Genomic DNA, 21,241 nt, shown 5'->3' on the forward strand with positions numbered 1-21,241 from the left:
GTGGCAGCAAGAAGGAACTCTGTTTATTTGGATTTTCTGTGTTACTTCTTCTTCATGAAGAAGTTGTTTCACAATTGAAAGGAGAAAATAATGGAGCACCTCTGCTTGCAAGTGGACAGTATCAACACAAAGTTCCTACTTATACCTGCAGGATCATCTACTCCAACAGCCTGAGCTGTCAGGTGGACCAGTGAGAAACTGTTGCAAACCCCAAGTTTTCTAAAGGTTTTAGGAGCTGAAGTGAGAAGGGGCTGCTTCCAGCCTCCCCATGGAGATCAGACAAGTCCCCTCCTTGCTGATGTTCCATAAATTTTTGAAGATGGAATTTATTTATTTATTTATTACTCATATTTAGCCACCGCCCATCTCCCCCAGAAGAGGGACTCTGGGTGGTTTACAATAAAATTCCCCATAAAACATAAACATTAAAATCACATAAAACAATTATAATAAAACCCAATAAATAAATAAAATCCAAGAGAAATGTAAAATCCAGGCTGGTGGGAGGGACTTTAGGGTGCGAGCCATCCCCAAGAATTGTTATTCCCTTTCCCACCCCAGGCGAGACGGCAAAACCAGGTCTTCAGGGCCTTCCGGAAGGTCAGGAGTGAAGGGGCCTGCCTCACCCCTGGGGGCAAGATATTCCAGAGAGCGGGGGCCACCACAGAGAAGGCCTGCTTCCTGGACCCCGCCAGATGAAATTCTCTTATGGACGGGGTCCGTAACATGCCCTCTCTGGATGATCGGGTGGGGTGGGCCGATATAAGGGGGATGAGACGGTCCCTCAGGTAACCTGGCCCTGTGCCATGTAGGGCTTTAAAGGTAATGACCAACACCTTGAATTGGACCCGGAAGCAAACTGGCACCCAGTGCAGCTCGCGCAGCAACGGTGTTATATGTGCCCACCTAGGTGCACCAAAAATAGTCCGCGCGGCTGCATTTTGGACCAGCTGTAGCTTCCGGATACTCTTCAAGGGTAGCCCCATGTAGAGAGCATTGCAGTAGTCTATATGGGAGATAACCAGGGTGTGACTGTTCGGAAGGCTTCACGATCCAGGAACGGGTGTAACTGGCGCACAACCCGAAGTTGCGCAAAGGCCCTCCTGGCCATGACTGCCACCTGCTCTTCGAGCAGGAGTCGTGAGTCCAGGAGAACCCCCAGATTATGCACTGAGTCTGTCTGGGGCAGTGCCACCCCATCCAGAACTAAAGATGACAGTTTCCCGGAAGATGAAGCCCCATCAACCCACAGCCACTCTGTCTTACCAGGGTTCAGTTGAAGCCTGTTGTTCCCCATCCAGACCCCCACAGCCCCCAAGCACCGAGAAAGGGCAGTCACTGCATCACTTACCTCACCCGGGATAGAGATGTATAATTGGTGATGGATGATCTCACCCAGTGGTTTCATGTAGATATTAAACAAGAGAGGAGATAGAACCGAACCCTGCGGCACCCCACAATGGAGGCGTCAAGGGTTGGATCTCTCCTCTATCACCACCAGCTGGGACCGGCCCTGGAGGAAGGAGGTAACCAGCGCAGAACTACGCCGCCCACCCCCAACTCCCTGAGCCGTCCCAAAAGGATACCATGGTCAATGGTACTGAAAGCCACTGAGAGGTCAAGGAGAGCAAGGATGGATGCACTGCCTCCATCCCGCTCCCGCCAGAGATCATCCATAAGTGCGACCAATGCAGTTTCTGTCCCATATCCTGGCCTGAAACCTGACCGAAAGGGGTCCAGATAATCTGTTTCCTCCAGGACCCTGTGGAGTTGTAACGCCACCACCTTCTCAACCACCTTCCCTAAAACGGGGAGGTGAGAGACTGGACAAAAATTGTCCAGCACAGTTGGGTCCAGAGATGGCTTCTTGAGGAGGGGGCGCACAGTGCCTCCTTAAAGGCGACCAGGAACACCCCCTCCCTCAAGGATGTATTTACCATCGCTTGGACCCAACCACACGTCACCTCCTGAGCTGCCTTCACCAGCCAGGAGGGGCATGGATCTAAATAACAGCTGGTGTCATTCACAATCCGGAGGATCCTGTCCACTTCTTTGGGTCCAACTGGATCAAACTGCTCCCAAATAACAAGGCTAAAACATTCCCTCGGTATCTCCACAGACCCTACTTCACACATGGAGTCCAACTTAGACTGGATCCGAGTGATTTTATCCTGCAGATGCTCAGAAAACTCTTCCGCATGGCCCTGTAGGTGGGTCACTGGGCCCACCTTCCCCAAAAGGGTACGTGTGATCCTAAACAGGACCATTGGATGGCAATCTGCGGATGCAATAAGAGCGGAGAAATACTGCCGTTTCACCACTCTTACCGCCACAAGGTAGGCCTTAATAGCGGTCCTAGTTTGTGTTCGGTTGGATTCGGTCTTTGTTTTCCTCCAGTGGCACTCTAGGCGTCTCTTAAGCCTCTTCAAAACTCTCAGCTCCTCCGTGAACCACAGGGAGTGTCAGGTTGGATGAGGCAAGAGAGGCCGCATAGGCACGATCCTGTCCAAGGCCCCGGCCACTTCCCTGTTCCAGGCAGCAGTCAGGGCCTCCGCTGGACTGTGCAGCAGATCCCTGGGCACCTCCCCCAGCTCCCTCTGAAACCTCACTGGGTCCATCAGTCGCCAGGGGCGGACCAATCGAATGGGTCCTGCCTCCCTGCGGAGGGGAGTGGCATAAGAGAATCTCAGGGCCACCAGGGTGTGATCTGACCATGACAATGGGGATAGATGCAGCTCTCCCCTCAGATCACGTTGCCACTGCTCCGACAAGAAGACCAAGTCCGGAGTGACACCACTGTCTCTAGTCAGGTCCCGAATTATCTGGGACAGGCCCATGGCTGCCATGGTAGCCATGAACTCCTGAGCTGCCTCCGAGGCACGCCCCAGGGAAGGCAGATTGAAGTCCCCCAGAACCATAAGTTTGGGGAGCTCCACCACCAAACCCAAGACGGCTTCCAGCAGCTCAGGCAGGGAGGTTGCTACACAGCTGGGGGGCTGGTACAGTAGCAATACTCCCAGCTGTTCTCGGGAACCCAACTTGAAGAACAGGGTCTCACACCTGGCAACTTGTGGGGCAGGGCCCCTGAAGGCCACAAGAGACTCTCGGATGACAACAGCCACCCCTCCTCCCCTACCCTGGTATCTCGGCTGGTGCCACACCTGAAACCCAGCTGGGCACATTTCCGAGAGGGCTACCCCCCCTTCTGAGCCCAGCCAGGTTTCACTGATACATGCCAGGTCTGCCCCCTCCTCTGTGATCAAATCGCATATGAGGGGGCCTTTGTTGTTAACTAACCTGGCATTAAGCAGCAGCAGCCGGAGACCAGGGCCCTCAAGGATCTGCTGTCCAGGGCCCAGGTCTGAACTCGGAGGGCCGGAACACGCCACCGGTAACAAACACTGGGGGTGTCTTCCCCAGAGATGGCCCGCCCTCTGGTTCCCATCATAACATCCCTGACCCATCACCACCTTGATGATATACCCCGCTCTATAGCCCCCAGAATTTCCAGGCCCAGTTGCCTCCACTCCCAGACCTCCAGAAACCCTGGGTGGAAATAAGGGTCTCCTCCCCCATTCACCCATTCTCCGGAATCAATCAACAGCCGGGCAATGGCCAGCCCCGCAGCGCACCAGCTCATGCTCTCGGCGCTGCAGGAGTCTAGCCAGAGCTCCGCACACCTACCCTATGCCCCCCTCAGCCTCTCTCACAGGTCAATAGGAGAGCACCCACCCATTCCTGTCCCCCCCATCTCACACACAGGGGGTAGACACTCCCTCACACTCTCATGCACAAACACACAACTCTGCCCCCCCCGAATCTCCCACCCTCGGAGGGGAGTACCACACCCACACAGGAGGGACCCTCTTAACTGCCTGCCATCTCTGGGAAGGTTAGGGGATGACTCACACCCACACCCTAGCCTCCCCCCAAAGTCTTCCACCAGGAGGCTCTGGTGCGGAATCCACTATCTTGGAGACCGTTGTTCCATCCAGGCCTGGCTGTCCCATCCGGGTCTTATTGCTCTGCTGGTCCACTACTCCACCAGCCACTGCCGGGGCCCAGCCTCACTGCCTGGGACCAGGGCCCAAGAACACGCTGCAGAGTCGCCACGACCACCAAGGCCTGGCCCGGCCGTCCCATCCAGGGCTCGTCGTTCTGCTGGCTCACCACTCCGCCAACCGCTGCCAGGCCAGCCTCGCTGCCGAGGCCCAGGGGCCAGGGGCCAGAAAGACACCAGGCCCGCCGCTCCTCGCCGCAAGCTGCAATCGTTGTGAGCCTGAGCCGCTGAGGCTCACCCAGAACCATGGAGACGCTCAGGCCACACCTCCCCTTCGAGGCCGTCATGTTGTCCAGCTCCGGCCCGTTCAGCTTGCCACACCAGCCCGCAGGCCGCAGAGTCCCCCGGGACCTCCCGATGCCCGCCGAGGCCCACCGGGACCTTCCGACGCCCGACACAGCCCCCCGCTCACCACCAGTCCAGGTATTGAAGTCCAGGCTGGGAAGACAGACGAACCTAAGCCCGGGCTATTTAAATTAAGCCCAGGCAATTCTTGTCCACCTCAGCCCCATCAGTAGCAAGGTGGGGGGTTGGTCAAATGGACCAAAAGAGCCGAAAGCCCCCGAAATTCCACAGCGCTAAGAGGGAAGGAGCAGCAGCGTCTCCTCCCGGCCGCCATCTTGGATCTTTAGTCCAATTGCTTTGGGGCTTGATTGCCCTGAGCTTGTTTGATGCCATCTTTCATTTTTTATTGTTTATGTTGCTGTTAGTCTTCTTTTGGGGTGATGGCTTATGGTTGTTAGTTTCTGTCTGTTTGAAATGAGACCAAGGATGTTTTAATTGTTTTCTTTACATTCAGTATAAGCCATCAAGAGTCATTTTGAATGCACTGGGGTAGAACTGTGCTAACCAGATGAACATTCTGTGTGTGCATTCTTGGGCACAGTAACCTTCTGAAATGTCATACAGAAATGGAGAATGCCAAAACAAAAACCAAAGCAACAGAAAGAGGACTGGAGTTGTCTGGAAGAACTAAATTCTGAAATTCTCCCAAAAAGCTGATACCCCCTTGGGATTTTTCTAGATAGAAACCCTACCAAGAGAAAACTCTGTCCTGGATAAATCTTAAGAGGTAAGTCATAAGAGGTTGTTGCCAACCACTTACGGCTTATTGTGCCAAGTTGACAAGTAGCTCTGGATTGCTGCCCTTCCCTCACTCTGTTTCTAGCATTCATGCTGGAAGATAAAGCCTTCTAAAAATGTATCTAGTGAAACTTGAGTGACAAGCTTTTTAGCAAAATTGCCAATCCATTGATGGAGGACTGTGGCAATAGGCAGCCCAACAGAACCACTGTCAGGCCCAGCCCAAGAACTTCAGAGAATCAGTCCAGCCAAACTTCAGTTCTTTATTTGCTTACACCATATAGACAGAATCTTGCCAGACCTAGTCTACCTAACCTAAGGGGAAATAACCTGGGAAAGCTGTAGGACAGGGCTATTCTGAACCTCATAGTTTTCCCACATTCCATTTCTGGACTGTGTCTCCTCTTACGTTGTCCCCCTCCTTGGAATGTGCTCCCTCCTTCCTGAGAACCAGCAGCATCACTGAAATCCACCACATCCACATTTGACTCATGTATGCATCGTTATAGGCTGTTTATTTTTCCTCTCCAAAATATTTTTGCCCACCAGTGAGTTTTGTGCACCCATTGATTACATCCACTGTCTTGCACTTTCCCCCCCACCAAATAGGTTAGGTTTAGGATTAGGGTTAGGATTAAGGTAAGGTTGACTGATGGTTGATAGTTACCTCTGCAAATTTATGTACTCACGCTCTAATCAGAACAAGGATATTTTACCAATTGGTTATGTCTGTGCAAAAATTTTGCCTGATTATGTCAGGCCAAAATTTTAAAATTCTAAGAGTAGGGACAGGCAAAAAAGGTTCAAGAGCCTCTTTGTATAAGGGCAGTATATAAAATTTGACTATTAAAGAAATACAATACCCAATAGGACATGCCTTTGCCTTTCTATATCATACAGACAGGTAGCTGCAACTGGTGCTGGGAACAGTTGGTGTAATTAAGCCTGATCCTAGGCTTAGGAAAAACTGACAATTAATTTGTTATTTGTGCCAAAGAAAAAAAGCAAAATCCCAGTACTCAAAGTGCCCAGAATATAGAACTGGCTATTTTGGTACCTAAGAAAACACACATGCATGCACACATATGCACACACACAACCCTATCTCCGTTCTCTGGAGGAAAAAAATAACAATATACTGAAATACTAAGAATGTGCAGCCCTTTTGCCCTAAAATTGGCTACCTGAGGCAACTACTCACTTTGCCTAATGATAGGGATAAAGCCAGTTTGGTGTGGTGGTTAAGGCACCAGGCTAGAAACTGGGAGACCGTGAGTTCTAGTCCCCACTTAGGCAGAAAGCCAGCTGGGTGACCCTGGGCCAGTCACTCTCTCTCAGCCTAGGAAGGAAGCAATGGCAAACCACTTCTGAAAAACCTTGCCTAGAAAACTGCAGGGACTAGTCCAGGCAGGCTGCGATAATTGGACATGACTGAACGGATTAAAAAAAATAGTCCATAAGCTGACATGATTTGCTGCTTTCCACTGTATCTATTTAAAATGGATGTATGCTTTAAGTTACAGGTTCCACAATGGGAGATTTTGCTGTTAGACTACTTCTGAAAAGAAGAAAAGAGATACTTCCTGCATTCATCTATATGCTTTGTGAGTTTTATCTGGGAAGTTCTGTTAAAAAGCCCAGACATGATATACTTTTGGAAATCTGTTTTAGAAGACTGGTTGCAAAACATTCTCTTTCACTAGGGTTTTGATGGTTGTCCTTCTATTTCTTTTGTCTGTCTAGGAAAAACAATGCTGAATCATTTGGATTATAGGGAGACACAGATATATATATTCCCAATTTCACATGACACATGGAGATTCCTACTTGGATACTAATCTGTGCTTCTGCCATTTAATGTTACTAATTGCTTTTAGTAAGGACAGCTGGAAAACGACAGTTGTTTCTTAAGCAGAGATCATCTACTTTACGGTTCAATGGAAAGGTTAAAATAATTGTGATTGCTACAACCCTGAAGTCAAACTGTAGCATGGATTTTTCCCATGGACCAACATGCCTGGGAAAAATACATTAATCCAGGATGGGTTCTATCTCCAAAGGAAAGGTATTTTATACAGTCTGGAAATATCTAGTCCTTTCCTACCACAACTGATTTTAAAAGAATTGTGTATGCTCTGAACATGATTCAGAAGAAATGTATCAAACTCATGCAAGCAGCACCAAACCTCACTGCTACCCATTGAAGCAGCTATGACTTTTTTCAAGTTTTTGTGAGAGTCTGGAAGAAGATGCAGCTGCTTTGATAGTTGCATTAGACACCACATTAAAACAGATTTGCATAGAAGCCTGGAAAAGGATGTAGTTGCTTTAATGAGCAGTGGAGAGCTGCTGCGCTTGCAAAAGTTCTGAAGAACATTTTGTGCAAAATTCTGTTCTGGAAGAGTTAGCATCCTGTTTCTGCTCCTTGACAGGATTGCAAAAATATAAGAGTGTAAAAGGTATACAATGTTCTGGCAGATTATTGTAAAATAGGGCTGCTCCTAGGTTTTCTGTATATACATCATTTGCTGGATTAGAGGATCAGAACTGGGGAAAGCTATGTTCAAACCCTCACTAAACTACAAAGTTTCTGGATGATTTTGGATTAATCACTGTGAATATAATTTACAGGATTGCTAGGAAGAAAAAAAAAGTGCCCTTCTTTGAAAGAAAGGCAGAATAGAAATTAGAGGTGTTTAAAGTTCTGAAAAGATACTTCACCTCAAATAAAACATGTTAAATAAAGCTAGTTTGTGAAGCAGGGGCATCCACAGGGCGTGTCAAAGAGTGCAGGGTGCAATCAACCCTTTGTCTTATTTTTATGTGTGTTGCGTAACTTACGTGTGTTGTGGAACTTCAATCTCACTGTTGTGGCCACTATCTTGAGTGAAGCAATGTGGCCCCTTCACCTCTAAAAGCAAATCAAATCTGTTGAACTGCTTGGCTTCAGGGCCTGGCCTGCTCCAGCTTTTCCACCCTACATGGGAAGTTGTACAAAATACCTCATGATGGTGGATTGCAGGAGAGTTATGGTAAAGACTCCACTGAGTTTGACTTCTGAAGGCTACATTATTATTATTATTATTATTATTATTATTATTATTATTATTATTATTATTATATTATTATTATTATTTTGGCAACAATATAATAGGGGTTTGCTGTTGACTTTTTCCAGAATGCTTTTTCTTCTTCCCACTCTAGGATTTTCTAGCATCAACCTTTGATTCTGCTTAGTTTTTTGGAGATAGGAAGGTTGGCCAGTTGCTGCCACCTGATTTAAATCCACAGCCATGGAGGTTGGGTGATTCTGGGCATCTCACCAGTAAGGTGAAGCATAACTAAAATAAACCTACACAAAATTTAACATACTGCCTGTTCTCCTACCAGTGGTGTTCAAACTCAGAATAAACAAAATAACACCTGCAGTAAACTATCAAAAGAACTGAAAGGGAAGATTTCTTTTGGATTTGTACTGTGGATTTCATTTCAGTTATTGTGACCTTGAATACCGCAGGCAGAAGCACTGCACCTCAGGTGCATCTGAGGTGACCAGAGCGATATGAAATTACACAATTGGCAAAGAACCTTGGAAGTCCTCTTGTTGAACAACATGTTGAATGCAAGAATTGCAAAGATGAGGTCCTTCACCATCAGCCATGAAGGAAAGCCCACCAACTACAGAGGCAGTCTGTCCCAGAGTCGGCGGGTCTTTTAGCCTAATGAACGATCTTCTGGGGAAGCTGACGTTTGCTTTCTTACCAATATTTCTAGTCCTTTCCCTTTAGAGCAACTGAGACGAAGTTTCCTCCATCCCTCGCGCCCCAGCGTTTTCACACATCTGTGAAGGCTCAATCTCACCAGCAGTTACAACTCGACGTAGCGGGTGCGAACTGGCACATATGAATCAGCCAACCTCGCTCGCAAGGCAGCTGCGGCCAACTGCAGCGCGCAGCCGACCGCCACCCGCTTTGGAAGAACCCCGGCGGAGAACTGCAGCCTTCCTGCCCGCGACTGCGAGACCGGTTGGAAGGCGGCGGCGTCTTCCTCACGCGGGTTTCCTGCGTGAAGACCGTCCGTAGCTCTTTCTCCTCAAACGAGACCGAGCGCCAGGACTCCCAGGTGAAGACCCAAATCAAAGCCACCGGCAGGCCAGGTCTGGCGCGCAACACCTCTCCGAGTTTGGACAAGAAAACGCCGGCTCAGCCAAGCTGAAGGAAGGGCCTTCCCTTCCCCCGCTTCTCTCAAGGGCTCCGCCGGGTCGCTCAATGTCGAGGCGAGGGAAAAGGGGCCAAAGGGGCGGGGCCAAAGGGGCCGGGCGGGGCGGGGCGGCCACCGGCAGAGGGCGCACAGCGGGAGGCTCCGGCTTTTTTTCTCTCCGCCCCTCGCCCGTCGGTGCCAGAGCGAGAAGCGGCGCTTGCCGGCTTGGCCAATGCCAGGAGAGGCACAGGGCAGTGAGGCGCTGCTGAAGGGCGGGTAGGACCAGCCGCCGCCGCTCGTTGTTCCGAGGGAGCCGGCTCGCCTGGCTGGCTGGCTCGCTCCTCCTCCGCCGGCGGCTCGAGAGGAGCCGGACAGGCTGGAGCGCTCTCCTGGTCGCCGGACGGCGGCATGGAGGGCAAGAAGCCGAGTTCCTCGCCCGGCAGCCGGGACGAGGGCAGTCCCAGCGCCTGCTCCCAGGCAAAGGCGGCAGCGGAGAAGGCGCTGAGCAGCCCGAGCGCCGGGGCCGGGAGCCTGAAAGAGCATGGCAATTCGGTGTGTTTCAAAGTGGACGGCAACGGCGGCGCCGAGGAACCGATGGGGGGCTTCGACAACGCCGACGGCGCGCGGCGCCAGTACGGCTTCATGCAGCGGCAGTTCACGTCCATGCTGCAGCCCGGGGTCAACAAATTCTCCCTCCGCATGTTCGGCAGCCAGAAAGCCGTGGAGAAGGAGCAGGAAAGGGTTAAAACTGCAGGATTCTGGATCATCCATCCGTACAGCGACTTCAGGTGAGGGGCGCTTGGTTGGGCGACGGGAAGCGACAGGATTTGCAACTGGTGAGATGGAAAAGGCGTGTGCCAACTCTGGGCAAACGAAGTCCAACTGCAACGGGGGGGTATTTGCTCGTTTTTATGTGCCAGCCAAATGCTGGGTGCTGTGCGATATCTTGATGTCCAACCTAGAAGGGTGCCCCTGAATGGATAACTCGCGAGGGGAGGGATGAAACGTTTCTGTCTGTCACCTTAGCCAGCCTTGTCTGTCTCTCTTCAGCCCACTCCAATAATTCCATGAAGGAAAGGCATATCATTGGCAACAAGAGTTGTGAAAAAATGCTGGGACTTCTGCGAAAGACACATCCTGCTTTATATGCCAGAGAGCTAGCTAATCTTCCTCCCTAGCAAAGTTTTCATCAGAACTCATGCAAGAAAGCCTGTGCAAGGAACTGGAAGCAGGGACGAGGGGCATAGAAATTACACCCTTGGTCATTGCCCACAGAGCTTCTCCCTACCTTTTCCATTCCATCAGTCTTCCTGCAAAAACAAGAACCCCAGTTCCATCTTCTGGAAAACACAGGCCAGTCTTGTGCATATCTAAACATGCTCCTCGGCATGCTTATTTTGTTATTGTAAATTTATACCCCACCTTTCCTCTGAGAGATCAAGGTGGTGGAGGTGAAAAGGGTCCTCTCTCATTTCCTGTCCACAGTAATTCTCTAAGGTAGGTTAGGCTGAATGATATTTGTTGGCCAAACATCATGCAGTGGCTTTTTTCACATCAATTGCTTAACTTGGTAACTGAATTTATTCATTCCTGGGTTTGCAGGGAAGTACATTGATCCACCAATGTAAGCAAACAGGCTAGGTTCAAATATAGCCCCTAATAAGTAAATAATCTTCAAAACCAGGCTTACCATTAAACAAGCTAAGGCAGATGCTGGATTTTTAGCTGACTTGGTTAAACATGTTGGGGGAATGTTACCACTGAATTCTCTGGCTGAATGGGGACTTGAACCTGGATTTCTCTGATTCCAGTTCAACTCCTCAACCAGTGCATGATACTGGCTTTCAGAATGCTACTAACCTGTTGGGATTTGAACTGGCAAGCTGGCTCATTTGCATGGCTTTCAGTCCCAATGGAACAGGCTATTCTTAAGCACCTGACCAGAAACTATTTTTTTCTTCCCATCGGCTTCAGTATATGCTGCTTATACCTGATTCACCCAGCCCTGCTTTAAGGGGGGAAAAAAAACCCAACACTTTTTTTCTTATTCCATGTATTTATTTCATTTATATCTTGCCTTCTGTTCAGGGAATTGAAGCAAAAGAATGTATTCCTTCCCATTTTACTTTTACAGGAAGCCCACAAAGTTGATTACACAGAGAGGTGATGACTTGTCCAAGGTCATCCTATGAGCTTTACTCCTGAGATGGTATTTGAACCCAGGTTTCCCCAGTCCAGGTCTGGCAATGTAACCACACTACTTCTTATGACCTTTAGTTTTGAAGGCTAGATGGTTTTGGTGTTTTAACCCACCCCCCTTCTTTTAACAAGTAAAAATATTTCCCTGATTTTTTCAGTGGATTTTTTACAGATGTTTTTAATTCATTCATCCACTCAATGTTAGAACTTGCATTTTAAAAAAAAAACCTTTCATAGCAAAAGCAAGGAATGTGAAATGTGACTTTACTCTCATCCCCATTTTCCAATAACGGGGGCTATTCCTTACTTTATCTTCTCTGAAAAGTCTTCATTCCCTGAGGTGAAAAGCTGGTGGTTGCTGGCACACTCATTGTGTGGAATCTGTGGCATGAGAAATTAAAGTTGATACATGCTGTTTTTGTACAAACCCAGAAACCACCAACATCTAAAAGCTATGCGCATCCCTTCCTTTAATTCACTGTTATGGCAAGTAGTCATTTCCCCTCCAGCTGACCAAGGAGGACAAACAAATATACCCTGCTTTATTTTGAAAGGTGAGAAAAAAAGTACTTGCACAAAATTCTTTGGGTGATGCTGAAATTAGAAACAATGTGATTGACCTTGACTACAGCCCAGTGCAAATGCTCTTTTCTGTGCACAGAAGGCTGGGGGAGAGGCCACTTTGGTGCATTTAACATTTGCATTAGAGACTGATTCAAAGCCACTAGAGCCATTTTTCTCCAAATCAATTCAGAAAATCAAATGGAATTGACTCAGTTTTCTGAATTGATTGAAATAATTAGATTGATGGTTTGAATTAAATCAATCATTTTGTTTGGATTGGAGCTGATCCATGTACCCCAAATATATGTGTTGAATATATTATCTGCAAAGTGTTTTACATAGATAGACACCTAGAATATCAACTGGCTGTTTATTTATCTATTTAGTCATTCGTTTCTTTTTATCAGTATAGGTTCTCTGGACTGCTTAAAAAAGCAAGAATGTAATAGAATGCAACAATTAAAACTGCACAAATAAACCAATCTATTACATATATAGGCAAGGACATATTCTGGCAGCAGTTTTATATATACATTTGGGGTTCCAGATATAGACCAGTGTGAAAGACATGGATCCCTAACCTAATCTTAAGTTGGTAGGCGAAAAACATATTTGGGTCACTTTAACAATATAACTGTTATGGTACAGATGGCCAATTAAAAAAACAAAATTACAGGTGAGGTAATTCCCCACCACCACCTTTCAAGATGCTGTCTAGCTCCTTAGAGTACTCTATTTTATTTTATTTTTTTCCCCTGGACAGGTAAGCTCTCTTCCAGAACTCTGGGCTATATTATGTCTATCAACCAGATTATTTTCTAAGAAAGCCTCTTGGACCCAAAGGCATTGTTGGAAAAAAAGAGACTATCCTTGAGGCTAATGTTCTGGTTTTTGGTCTGCTTCCCATTATTTTTAATTAAAAGAACTTTAATTGTATCAGTTGGGTGGCAATATTGGTGAGTCACATGCACCAGCCCGGGGATCTAGGGGTTAAGTGAGCTGTGTGGGTATCAGCCACATCAAGAGGGTAAGGTCATCTAATAAATATAATATTGAAACAACATATCTCTGAGTTCTTCATTCACCCTTGACCCTGCCTTTCTGCTATGTGACAAAAGAAGGCATCAAAATTAGGAAACCAGAACTGCCACAGGAAACCAGAATAAGATTTTTTTTTCCTTTGGAAAGGACACTTAGTTTAGAGGTGTGTGCTGTTTTTGCTCTGAAAAATCAAAGCTTTATGTCTGAGTCACACTTCCTCATGAGAAATTTGGAAAGACATATACTTGTAATTCAGCCTCTTGGTTGAACCATGCACCATTGAATAGCTTATGCTGATCTGTGCATAAAGTGCTTTTGTATGATAATACATGCATGTTTAGCTGTCTTTCTCGATACTTTTGGTATAGGCTATTATCAGCTTGGTAGAAAATCAGGATTTTGCAGGGAAGAAAAAGAAGAGCATGGATTGAGGGCAACTGGGATTTTGAATAATAATTTTTGGATAGGATGGATTTTGTCCTTATTAATTTATCTGCTGTTTGCAAACCAGAGAGTAATATCTCTTAACCTATATTAGTTTGCACTGAGGGCTGGGAGAGGGGAGAAATATTAGATTCTTTAACTGGGAGCTATCCAAGGTGTTGAATAATCGGAATTTTGGAAATCCCATCTTTAACCTTGGAAGGCCCGCCTTTGTCCTTTAAATAATATGCACCGTATCTGTTGCTGTGCAAAATATAGCAAATTTAATTTCCCTCTTAGGCATGTGGAAGAGGGAAGAGAAAAGAGAATTAAATAGTGGTGACCTTCTGAGATCAACCATTAACAGATTAGCATGATCTTCCACAAAACTAGATAGACCAAATAGCATTTTAACATAACAGAATAAAAAAGTGTATCTTCTATTATAGTCACTTTATTCATCTGTATAAAGAGAATGCTAACTCTATATACAGATGCTAATTCTTACAAGTACTAAACGTGAAGTAAAGATTATATATCTTAGTATCTTTCTATCCTAAAACAACTTTTTAATACAAATATGTTTGGATAGAGCAGTGTAGTATTGGTGTACAATAATTTGAACTTAATCTATTTAAAACATTTTGTAGTAAGTCTTGGGTTGCTTATGAATACTATAAAAATGTATGTTTGTGTAATTTTTTCACTAGCTATTTCAAACTTTTAGGAATCTCTGACAGTGATGATCATACAATATAAAATAGTCATTTTATTTCATCGTTTGAAGGAAAAGCTCAGGGTTGAACTGTGGTATCCTCTCTGAGCTTGGTTGTTTGGTTGTAGATATTTCATTACCCAACCAGGTAACATCATCAGCTTGTTGGAAATTCACGTTTTAAACAAATACAAGATAAAAACTTTATTCACAAGCTTAAATACAAGCAATGGTTCTTGTGGATAGTAGTGATAATAGGTTGCTAGTAGAATCTGACTATTCCAAAGAGCTGCCCCATCACTGAAGAACCAACTGGACGTAAAATATGTGGAAGGAAGAGGATAGCAGATGTCCAGGGCGACTTACAATTTACTTTTTCAGTTGAAAGTCAACTGATTTTAAATACAAAATGTGAGATTAAAATATTTACTTCCCCCTGTAATAAACATGGAATCAGCAATCATCAACTTTTCTTGATCAATGATTGTTAGCTTGATTGTATTTATACATGAGTTTAGTTAAAACATAACATAAAAAGATCCCTGCTGGCTCAGGATATTGGCCCATCTAGTCCTTCTTCTGCATCATACAGTGGCCAACTAGATGCCTTTGGAAGACTCCCAAGCTTGGACTAGGGTGCTATAGTCCCCTTCCATCATTGCCTCCAGCAACATATTATAAAAGCATGCTGGCTATGATTTATAAGGTAGTAAATATGCATCAACGTTAGTAGTCATTAATAGCATGTTCCTCTGTGAACGTGCACAGTCCATTTTATAACCATTCAAACTGGCTGCTGTTACAGCTTTTGGCAATAAACTATGTGTAAAAAAGGACTTTCCCTTGCATTCATTGTTTTAATGGATGACCTTACATTCCATGTTGTGAAATGTAATTTAATGAATGACCTTACATTTCACGTTGTGAAAACATGACTCTCACTACTCAAATTATCTATCCTGTGCATGATTTTTGATATTTTGTCATACCTTCCCATATTCTCATTAGTTCCATACTAAAGGGCTCCAATTACTAGACTTTCTCCTAATATGAGAACTACTTCAGCCCTATAATTTGGTTACCTTTTTTTGTACTCCTTCTAGTTCTATAATATCCTTCTTAAGCTCTTCTTAATAACCTTCTGCACATATTATCCTGCTGTTACAATAAAATAAACTCAGGTACACACAGACACACACACACATATACACAACGACTACTTAAATTATACTGAGATTGAGATAATAAAACAGAATCTTTCTGCTGGGGATACAAAATTTTAGGAAACTATTGGACGCATACTTGGATATGATGTTATGTTAGATGCAATGCTATACACATCTTTTGGAACTCAATTCAGAAACCCTTTTAGAAATAAGCAAATAACCCATGCCTTTTAGAATGTTGAAAATGCTAGCTAGGAATTTTGGAAATTGTTGTCCCATCCTATGTAGAAGGTACCAGCTTGGTAAGTTTAGTGTTGGCATTTTCTGTATGAATGATGGCTGGCATTAGATTGATTGTTTAAATATTCACATCAGTAAATTCACTTTCATGCATATTGCAAAATTTACATTTTTACTTACTGTACATACTTAAGAATAACTTTGATTTTAAGATGATCCCAAAAGGGAAAATTCAATGACCCCAGAAGAAGAAACAAATGAACCAACTCTACACACACAAACACAGACACACACCCCTGCATTGCATAGTTTTGCCACTTTGTCTATAAGATCAGTGGTGATAGATGTAGCAGTGCCAAGTGACAGCAACATCAGGGAAAAAGAGTATGAGAAGCTGGAGAAGTACCAGGGCCTGAAGGAGGAACTAGAGAGGATGTGGAAAGTAAAGGCCAAAGTGGTAGGAGCACTCCGGGCTGTGACTCCTCAGCTGGGAGAGTGGCTTCAAGAGATCCCAGGAGCAACATCAGAGCTCTCTGTCCAGAAGAGTGCAGTGCTAGGGACAGCTGAGATACTGCGCAGAACCCTCAAACTCCTAGGCCTCTGGTAGAGGACCCGAGGTTGAGGAAGACACATACCACCCATAGAGGTGAGACGGGAATTTTGTTTGCATTGCCTAGTTTTGCTGCTCTGTCTACCTTAGGATTGCCATCTCCAACTAAAGGCAATCCTTGTGGTCCCCCATCATCAACACACTTACAATATGTGTGCATATACACCATGTATATATAACTGCCAGACGCACAGCCTAAAATTGATAGATTGATCAATTATGTACCATCAAGTTGGGATCAACTCCTAGCAACCATGGAGATAGATTTTCTCCATGGTGATCTGTCCCTAATTTGGTCTTTTAGGTCTTTCAATGGTGCACCCATCATTGCTGTAACAGAGTCTATCATTAATTGAATTAATAACTGTTAAGGAAAATGAATTTCCTATGAAATAAAGCACTTTTTACAAGATTCAGTGATGCTCCATTTGCATGGCCCATCCATTCTGTCTCAAACATATAAATTAGTGTCTCACACAAAAACACACAAGTAAACATGGACACCTGCCACTCTTTCTTTCAAGAAGAAACAGCAGAAAGAAGAAGAAAAATACAGGATGGAGATGGGGTAGGAGGAAAGAGTTGCTACACTGGAAGGACAGGAAAGAGAAAGGGGAAACAAAGCTGGATGGGCCTGGAGATAAAGTGATGGGACTAGGAATGAAAAGAAAAGAGAAATAAGCCTTGTTTAATATTTTGAACAGAGAGTTAAATACACAAATAAACATTGCCATCCAAGTTAATTTCCAAGCTTTTTGGTAACGTTTACAGTTCAGATCAATTCCTTTGTTTTCAACAGCTATTGTTATCAGTAAATATAAGATGACAACTTCTCCAATTCACAAATAATTATTTGAGGGTAAATTTATATTATGGAGTAAATGCTATACTATATAAAATTGTATAGTATATAATACAGTAAAAATACTACATATTGCCAACTGGTGCAGTACTATTATAATGGCAGCTCTTATTTTATGATATTATAACTGGTAATTGGTGGGTTTTCAGTTGGCAGTAAATTAATGAAATGCAGATAATATATAATGATACATAATTGATCTCATATAACCAGTTCTGGCCCATTTATTTTTTTTGTCCAGCTCTTAACAACTTCTCTATTACTTCAGGTTTAGTCTACCTCAAAAACTGACAAGGGTAGAAGGGCTAAGGGAGGCACACATATCCTGAAGTCTTCCAGATGTTTTAGACTACATCTGCCACCATCCATTTGCCATACTAGCTGAAGCCATTGGAGTGGAAGTCCAGAATAATTGGGGGACAGCACGAAAGACAGATCTGAGGAAGCTATAGTGTATCTGAGAAGTGAGGAAGCAAGAATGTAAGAAACAGTTGGCCTCTCTCTGGAAATGAAATTAAGAAGGCATTAACACCTATCACTTGAAGTGATGTACTAGTTGTCCTGCTTTTTTATTGGTGTAAAGAATTACTGTGCCCCCTACTGCTGAGATGATATAGTTCAGAGCATATGCTTTTCATGCAGAAAATTTCAGGTTTACTCTGCCATTTCTGGATTGAATCTGGCTACCAGATCTGAGTTGAAAAAATGTGGCTGGCCATTAGATGGCAGCAGAGAGATAAATTTTGCATTAAATTTGATAATACTTTTCATTAGCAGCTACTAGACAACCTAGAACTCATTTATGGAAGACAGGAAATAATCTTTAAAGGCCAGCCTGGATTCAATGAGGGAGAGGGAGAGGGGGAAGGAGAGAAGCTTGGTATAGCCAAAGATGATTTTCTAAGAGTTTGGTATAGATTGAGTAATAAGTAATATGCTCCTCCTAAAGACATAGTAGTCTATGGTCAGATAGTTCTTAGTTTAAAAAAAACACTGAGCAATGCATTATTCATTTATTACTATATTTGACATTAGGACGTTCTCTTGTATAATAACCACCTTTAGTTAATTGTACTATGCATTTAAATGTAAAACGAAAAGAGAAAGAATTGTGATACAAACATACAATTCATGCACAAGGTTCCGTGTGCATGAAATGGATAGATGTATAATTGAGAAGCCTTGAAGATGCACTTAATACACACAGGGCAGAGAGGAGATATTTTCTTTAATAATGGTATGTGGTCATTAGGACGAAGAGAACAGGCTGCTCTGTTGGGAATTAAGCTCTAATTAGCAAACCATTATGTAAGCAACATGATAAACCTTTGTCTTCACAGCCCAGTTGTGACACTCATGCTATGCACTTGAGATTTCTTTCTGACAGCTTTTATTTCTTCATCATCCACTTGTGGTACTGATGTGATGCACCTGAAATTTCCTTCTCACAGCAGCAGCTTTGCCCTTATAACCCCTAAAGGTATTTTAGTTTCAGATGGAGTAGCAGGCTGAGTGGCCTAACCGATTTGCCTTGTACTGTCTTTGAAATGTGGTAGGCATGCTTCAGTTTTAAGTTATTTCTGCTCCCATTTTGAAGGGCCATTCACTTAGGCAAATATCCGTTTATACTCTCAACTGGATTAGAAAATAAAATAAATGTTTTAGGAAAGCATTTTAAAGGGCATTAAAGCCAATGCCCTTTAAAAAAAAACAAAAGATGCAAGGAGCTATTATATATTACCTTTTCTGAAAGGAAACAGTTTGATGGGTATGTAATGTTATGCAAGAGAGCCAGTTTGGTGAGGCAGTTAAGGCATCAGGCTAGAAACCAGGAGACCGTGAGTTCTAGTCCCGCCTTGGGCACAAGGCCAGCTGGGTGACCTTGGGCCAGTCTCTCTCTCTCAGCCCTGGGAAGGAGGCAATGGCAAACCACTTCTGAGAAATCTTGCCAAGGAAGCTTCAGGGACTAGTCCAGGCAGTCACCAGGAGTCAAGACTGACTCGAAGGCACAAATAAAAAAAATAAAAATAAAATAATAATAATAATAATAATAAAATAAAATAAAATAAAATAAAATATGCAAACTTCAGAAGAAGAATAAGCAGTAATAAGCAAAATAAATTAAAGGCAGGAATAAGAGAGAGAAGAAAGGAAATTTAACTAATATATTTATTGTATTTAATGGCACTGAATTTTAAACTTTGTTCTTGTTATAAACCACCCAGAGTCCCCCTTTTGGGGGGAGATGGGCGGTGATAAAATTTGATAAATAAATAAGTAGTTCTAGTTTACACTAATGCCATTTATTGTACCTCTCCTTATCTTTCTATCACTGCTAACCATCCTTGCTTCCGTCATGTCTGTAACAGTTGTTAATATATTGCCTTTGTCCTTTCACCTTCAAAATATATAATAAGGAAAGATGTGATAGTCTGGCATAGAAACTTAACAGTTCAGGGGTTGGAGAAAAGATTTTTTCTCTGCTAACCTTTTTCTGTTTTTCCTTTTCCCCCAAGTTCTTCTTTATAATTATTTTCTCAGGCTTGGGGAAAAAAATGAAAAAAAAAAACATCCTTTCATGCAAAATTTTCAGTTTGTTTTCTAGAAGTTTCCATCACTAATAATCTATGTATGATGTTGTAAGAATACCCTTGCTTAACTCATGCTCATTTTTAATACTCTGTTTTTCTGTTTTTCTCACCTCTGAGTGACATATTTGTTTGTAAGATGGTGTTTCCGCTCTTCATTGCTAAATCTTGCATTAGTTATATACGCTGGCAGGTAATTGTTCCAGGGAAGAATTCCCATTAAACCAAGGTCTAAAGCACCCCATAGTTTATGCTGTGCAGCCCAAAAGAGCTTTAAACCTGTCCTGTAAGTCCCATAAGGCAAATAATTTTGTGATTATATAAATGGAATAAGCATTTCATGGAAGAAAAGAAAAGACTTAACGCTTTTCCTCCTTGGTGGTGATAAAGGGAGTATGCATTGCCTCTTTACTATGTGAAAACTTCTGAGTTCCCATCCATTGTGCTGGAGGAAGAGGGGAGAAGCAAGTAACAAAAGCGAGCAGACCAGCCCAGAATTTTCAATCAACGTGCCATTGGCAGGGCATTCTGGAATTAAACATTTGGCTTATCTAGACTGCAGGAAGGTGAGGAAGGTTGATATACTGTAAGGCAGTATTTAGGAGGCAAAAAGTGTAAGAGCAAAATGATGGTAATTTCTTTTTCCATTGCAACTTACTTTAGAAAACCCTTCTTCCATCTGCCCAGCTCATTGTTTTTCAGGAAGTAAGAACTCACCTGCAATTAACATTTGTAGAATGCATTGATTGGTATTGGTGCTACTTAAATGACCCTGGCCCAATAAAGTAACCTATGGAAAACTTACACATATAGATGCCTCAATAACTTAAATGGGATATAACAGGGTAAATTGTCTTTAGGACTGCAGCCTATTAGTCACTTGATTAGTTAAAAATAGAAGATAACTGTACAGCTGGAATAAGGATGAAGTATCTATTCTTCTTGACCTCCCTATATCCCTGAATCTGTATAATTTGAGATTTATCTCAGTCCAGTTCAAAATAATAGCCTATCCTTATATGACAAGGTGAACATAGGAGCCTGAGAAAACTGTTGTATGTATGTTTTGCACAAGCTTCCACATGGATATATCTAAGTTTGACTCACTTTAAACATTGTGTGTCTCCTTTCAAAGCATGCACATGCACATTCTTTCCCTAAAAATGGACATTTTCTATCCAGGTGTACTGGTAATACATCTCCCAGAATTCCAGTATCATCATTGAAAAAAAATAAGTTTCAGAGAGAAATGACAATATTTTCATGTGGTTCTGACCTAAATATTGTTTTGTACTACTCTATATCAGGTTCTTCTAAATTTCTTCCTCATTTTAAGGTTACCTAGCTTCCATTTTTCTCTATGGCATATTTAAATCTATATAAATGAGTTGCTGGGGACATGTGGAGGATTTTCCAAGTGGGTGCTTTTTAGTGTCCAGGAAATAAGCCAGGCGTTCTCTATAATAACCTCCCACCCTCCTCGAAAAATG

General features: G+C 43.7%; 1 protein-coding gene across 1 annotated transcript in view; it reads left to right on the plus strand.

The window, feature by feature from the left end:
- Window positions 1-9,735: 9,735 nt before the first annotated feature.
- Window positions 9,736-21,241, plus strand: part of HCN1 (hyperpolarization activated cyclic nucleotide gated potassium channel 1) — a 141,111-nt gene continuing 129,605 nt past the window's right edge. The window contains exon 1 of the mRNA XM_063295699.1: window positions 9,736-10,131. Within this exon, the coding sequence (XP_063151769.1) occupies window positions 9,752-10,131 (380 nt within the window). The 5' untranslated portion in view covers window positions 9,736-9,751. The remainder of the gene's footprint in view (window positions 10,132-21,241) is intronic.

The sequence above is a fragment of the Candoia aspera genome, chromosome 2, assembly GCF_035149785.1.
Source record: "Candoia aspera isolate rCanAsp1 chromosome 2, rCanAsp1.hap2, whole genome shotgun sequence".
Taxonomy (NCBI): domain Eukaryota; kingdom Metazoa; phylum Chordata; class Lepidosauria; order Squamata; family Boidae; genus Candoia; species Candoia aspera.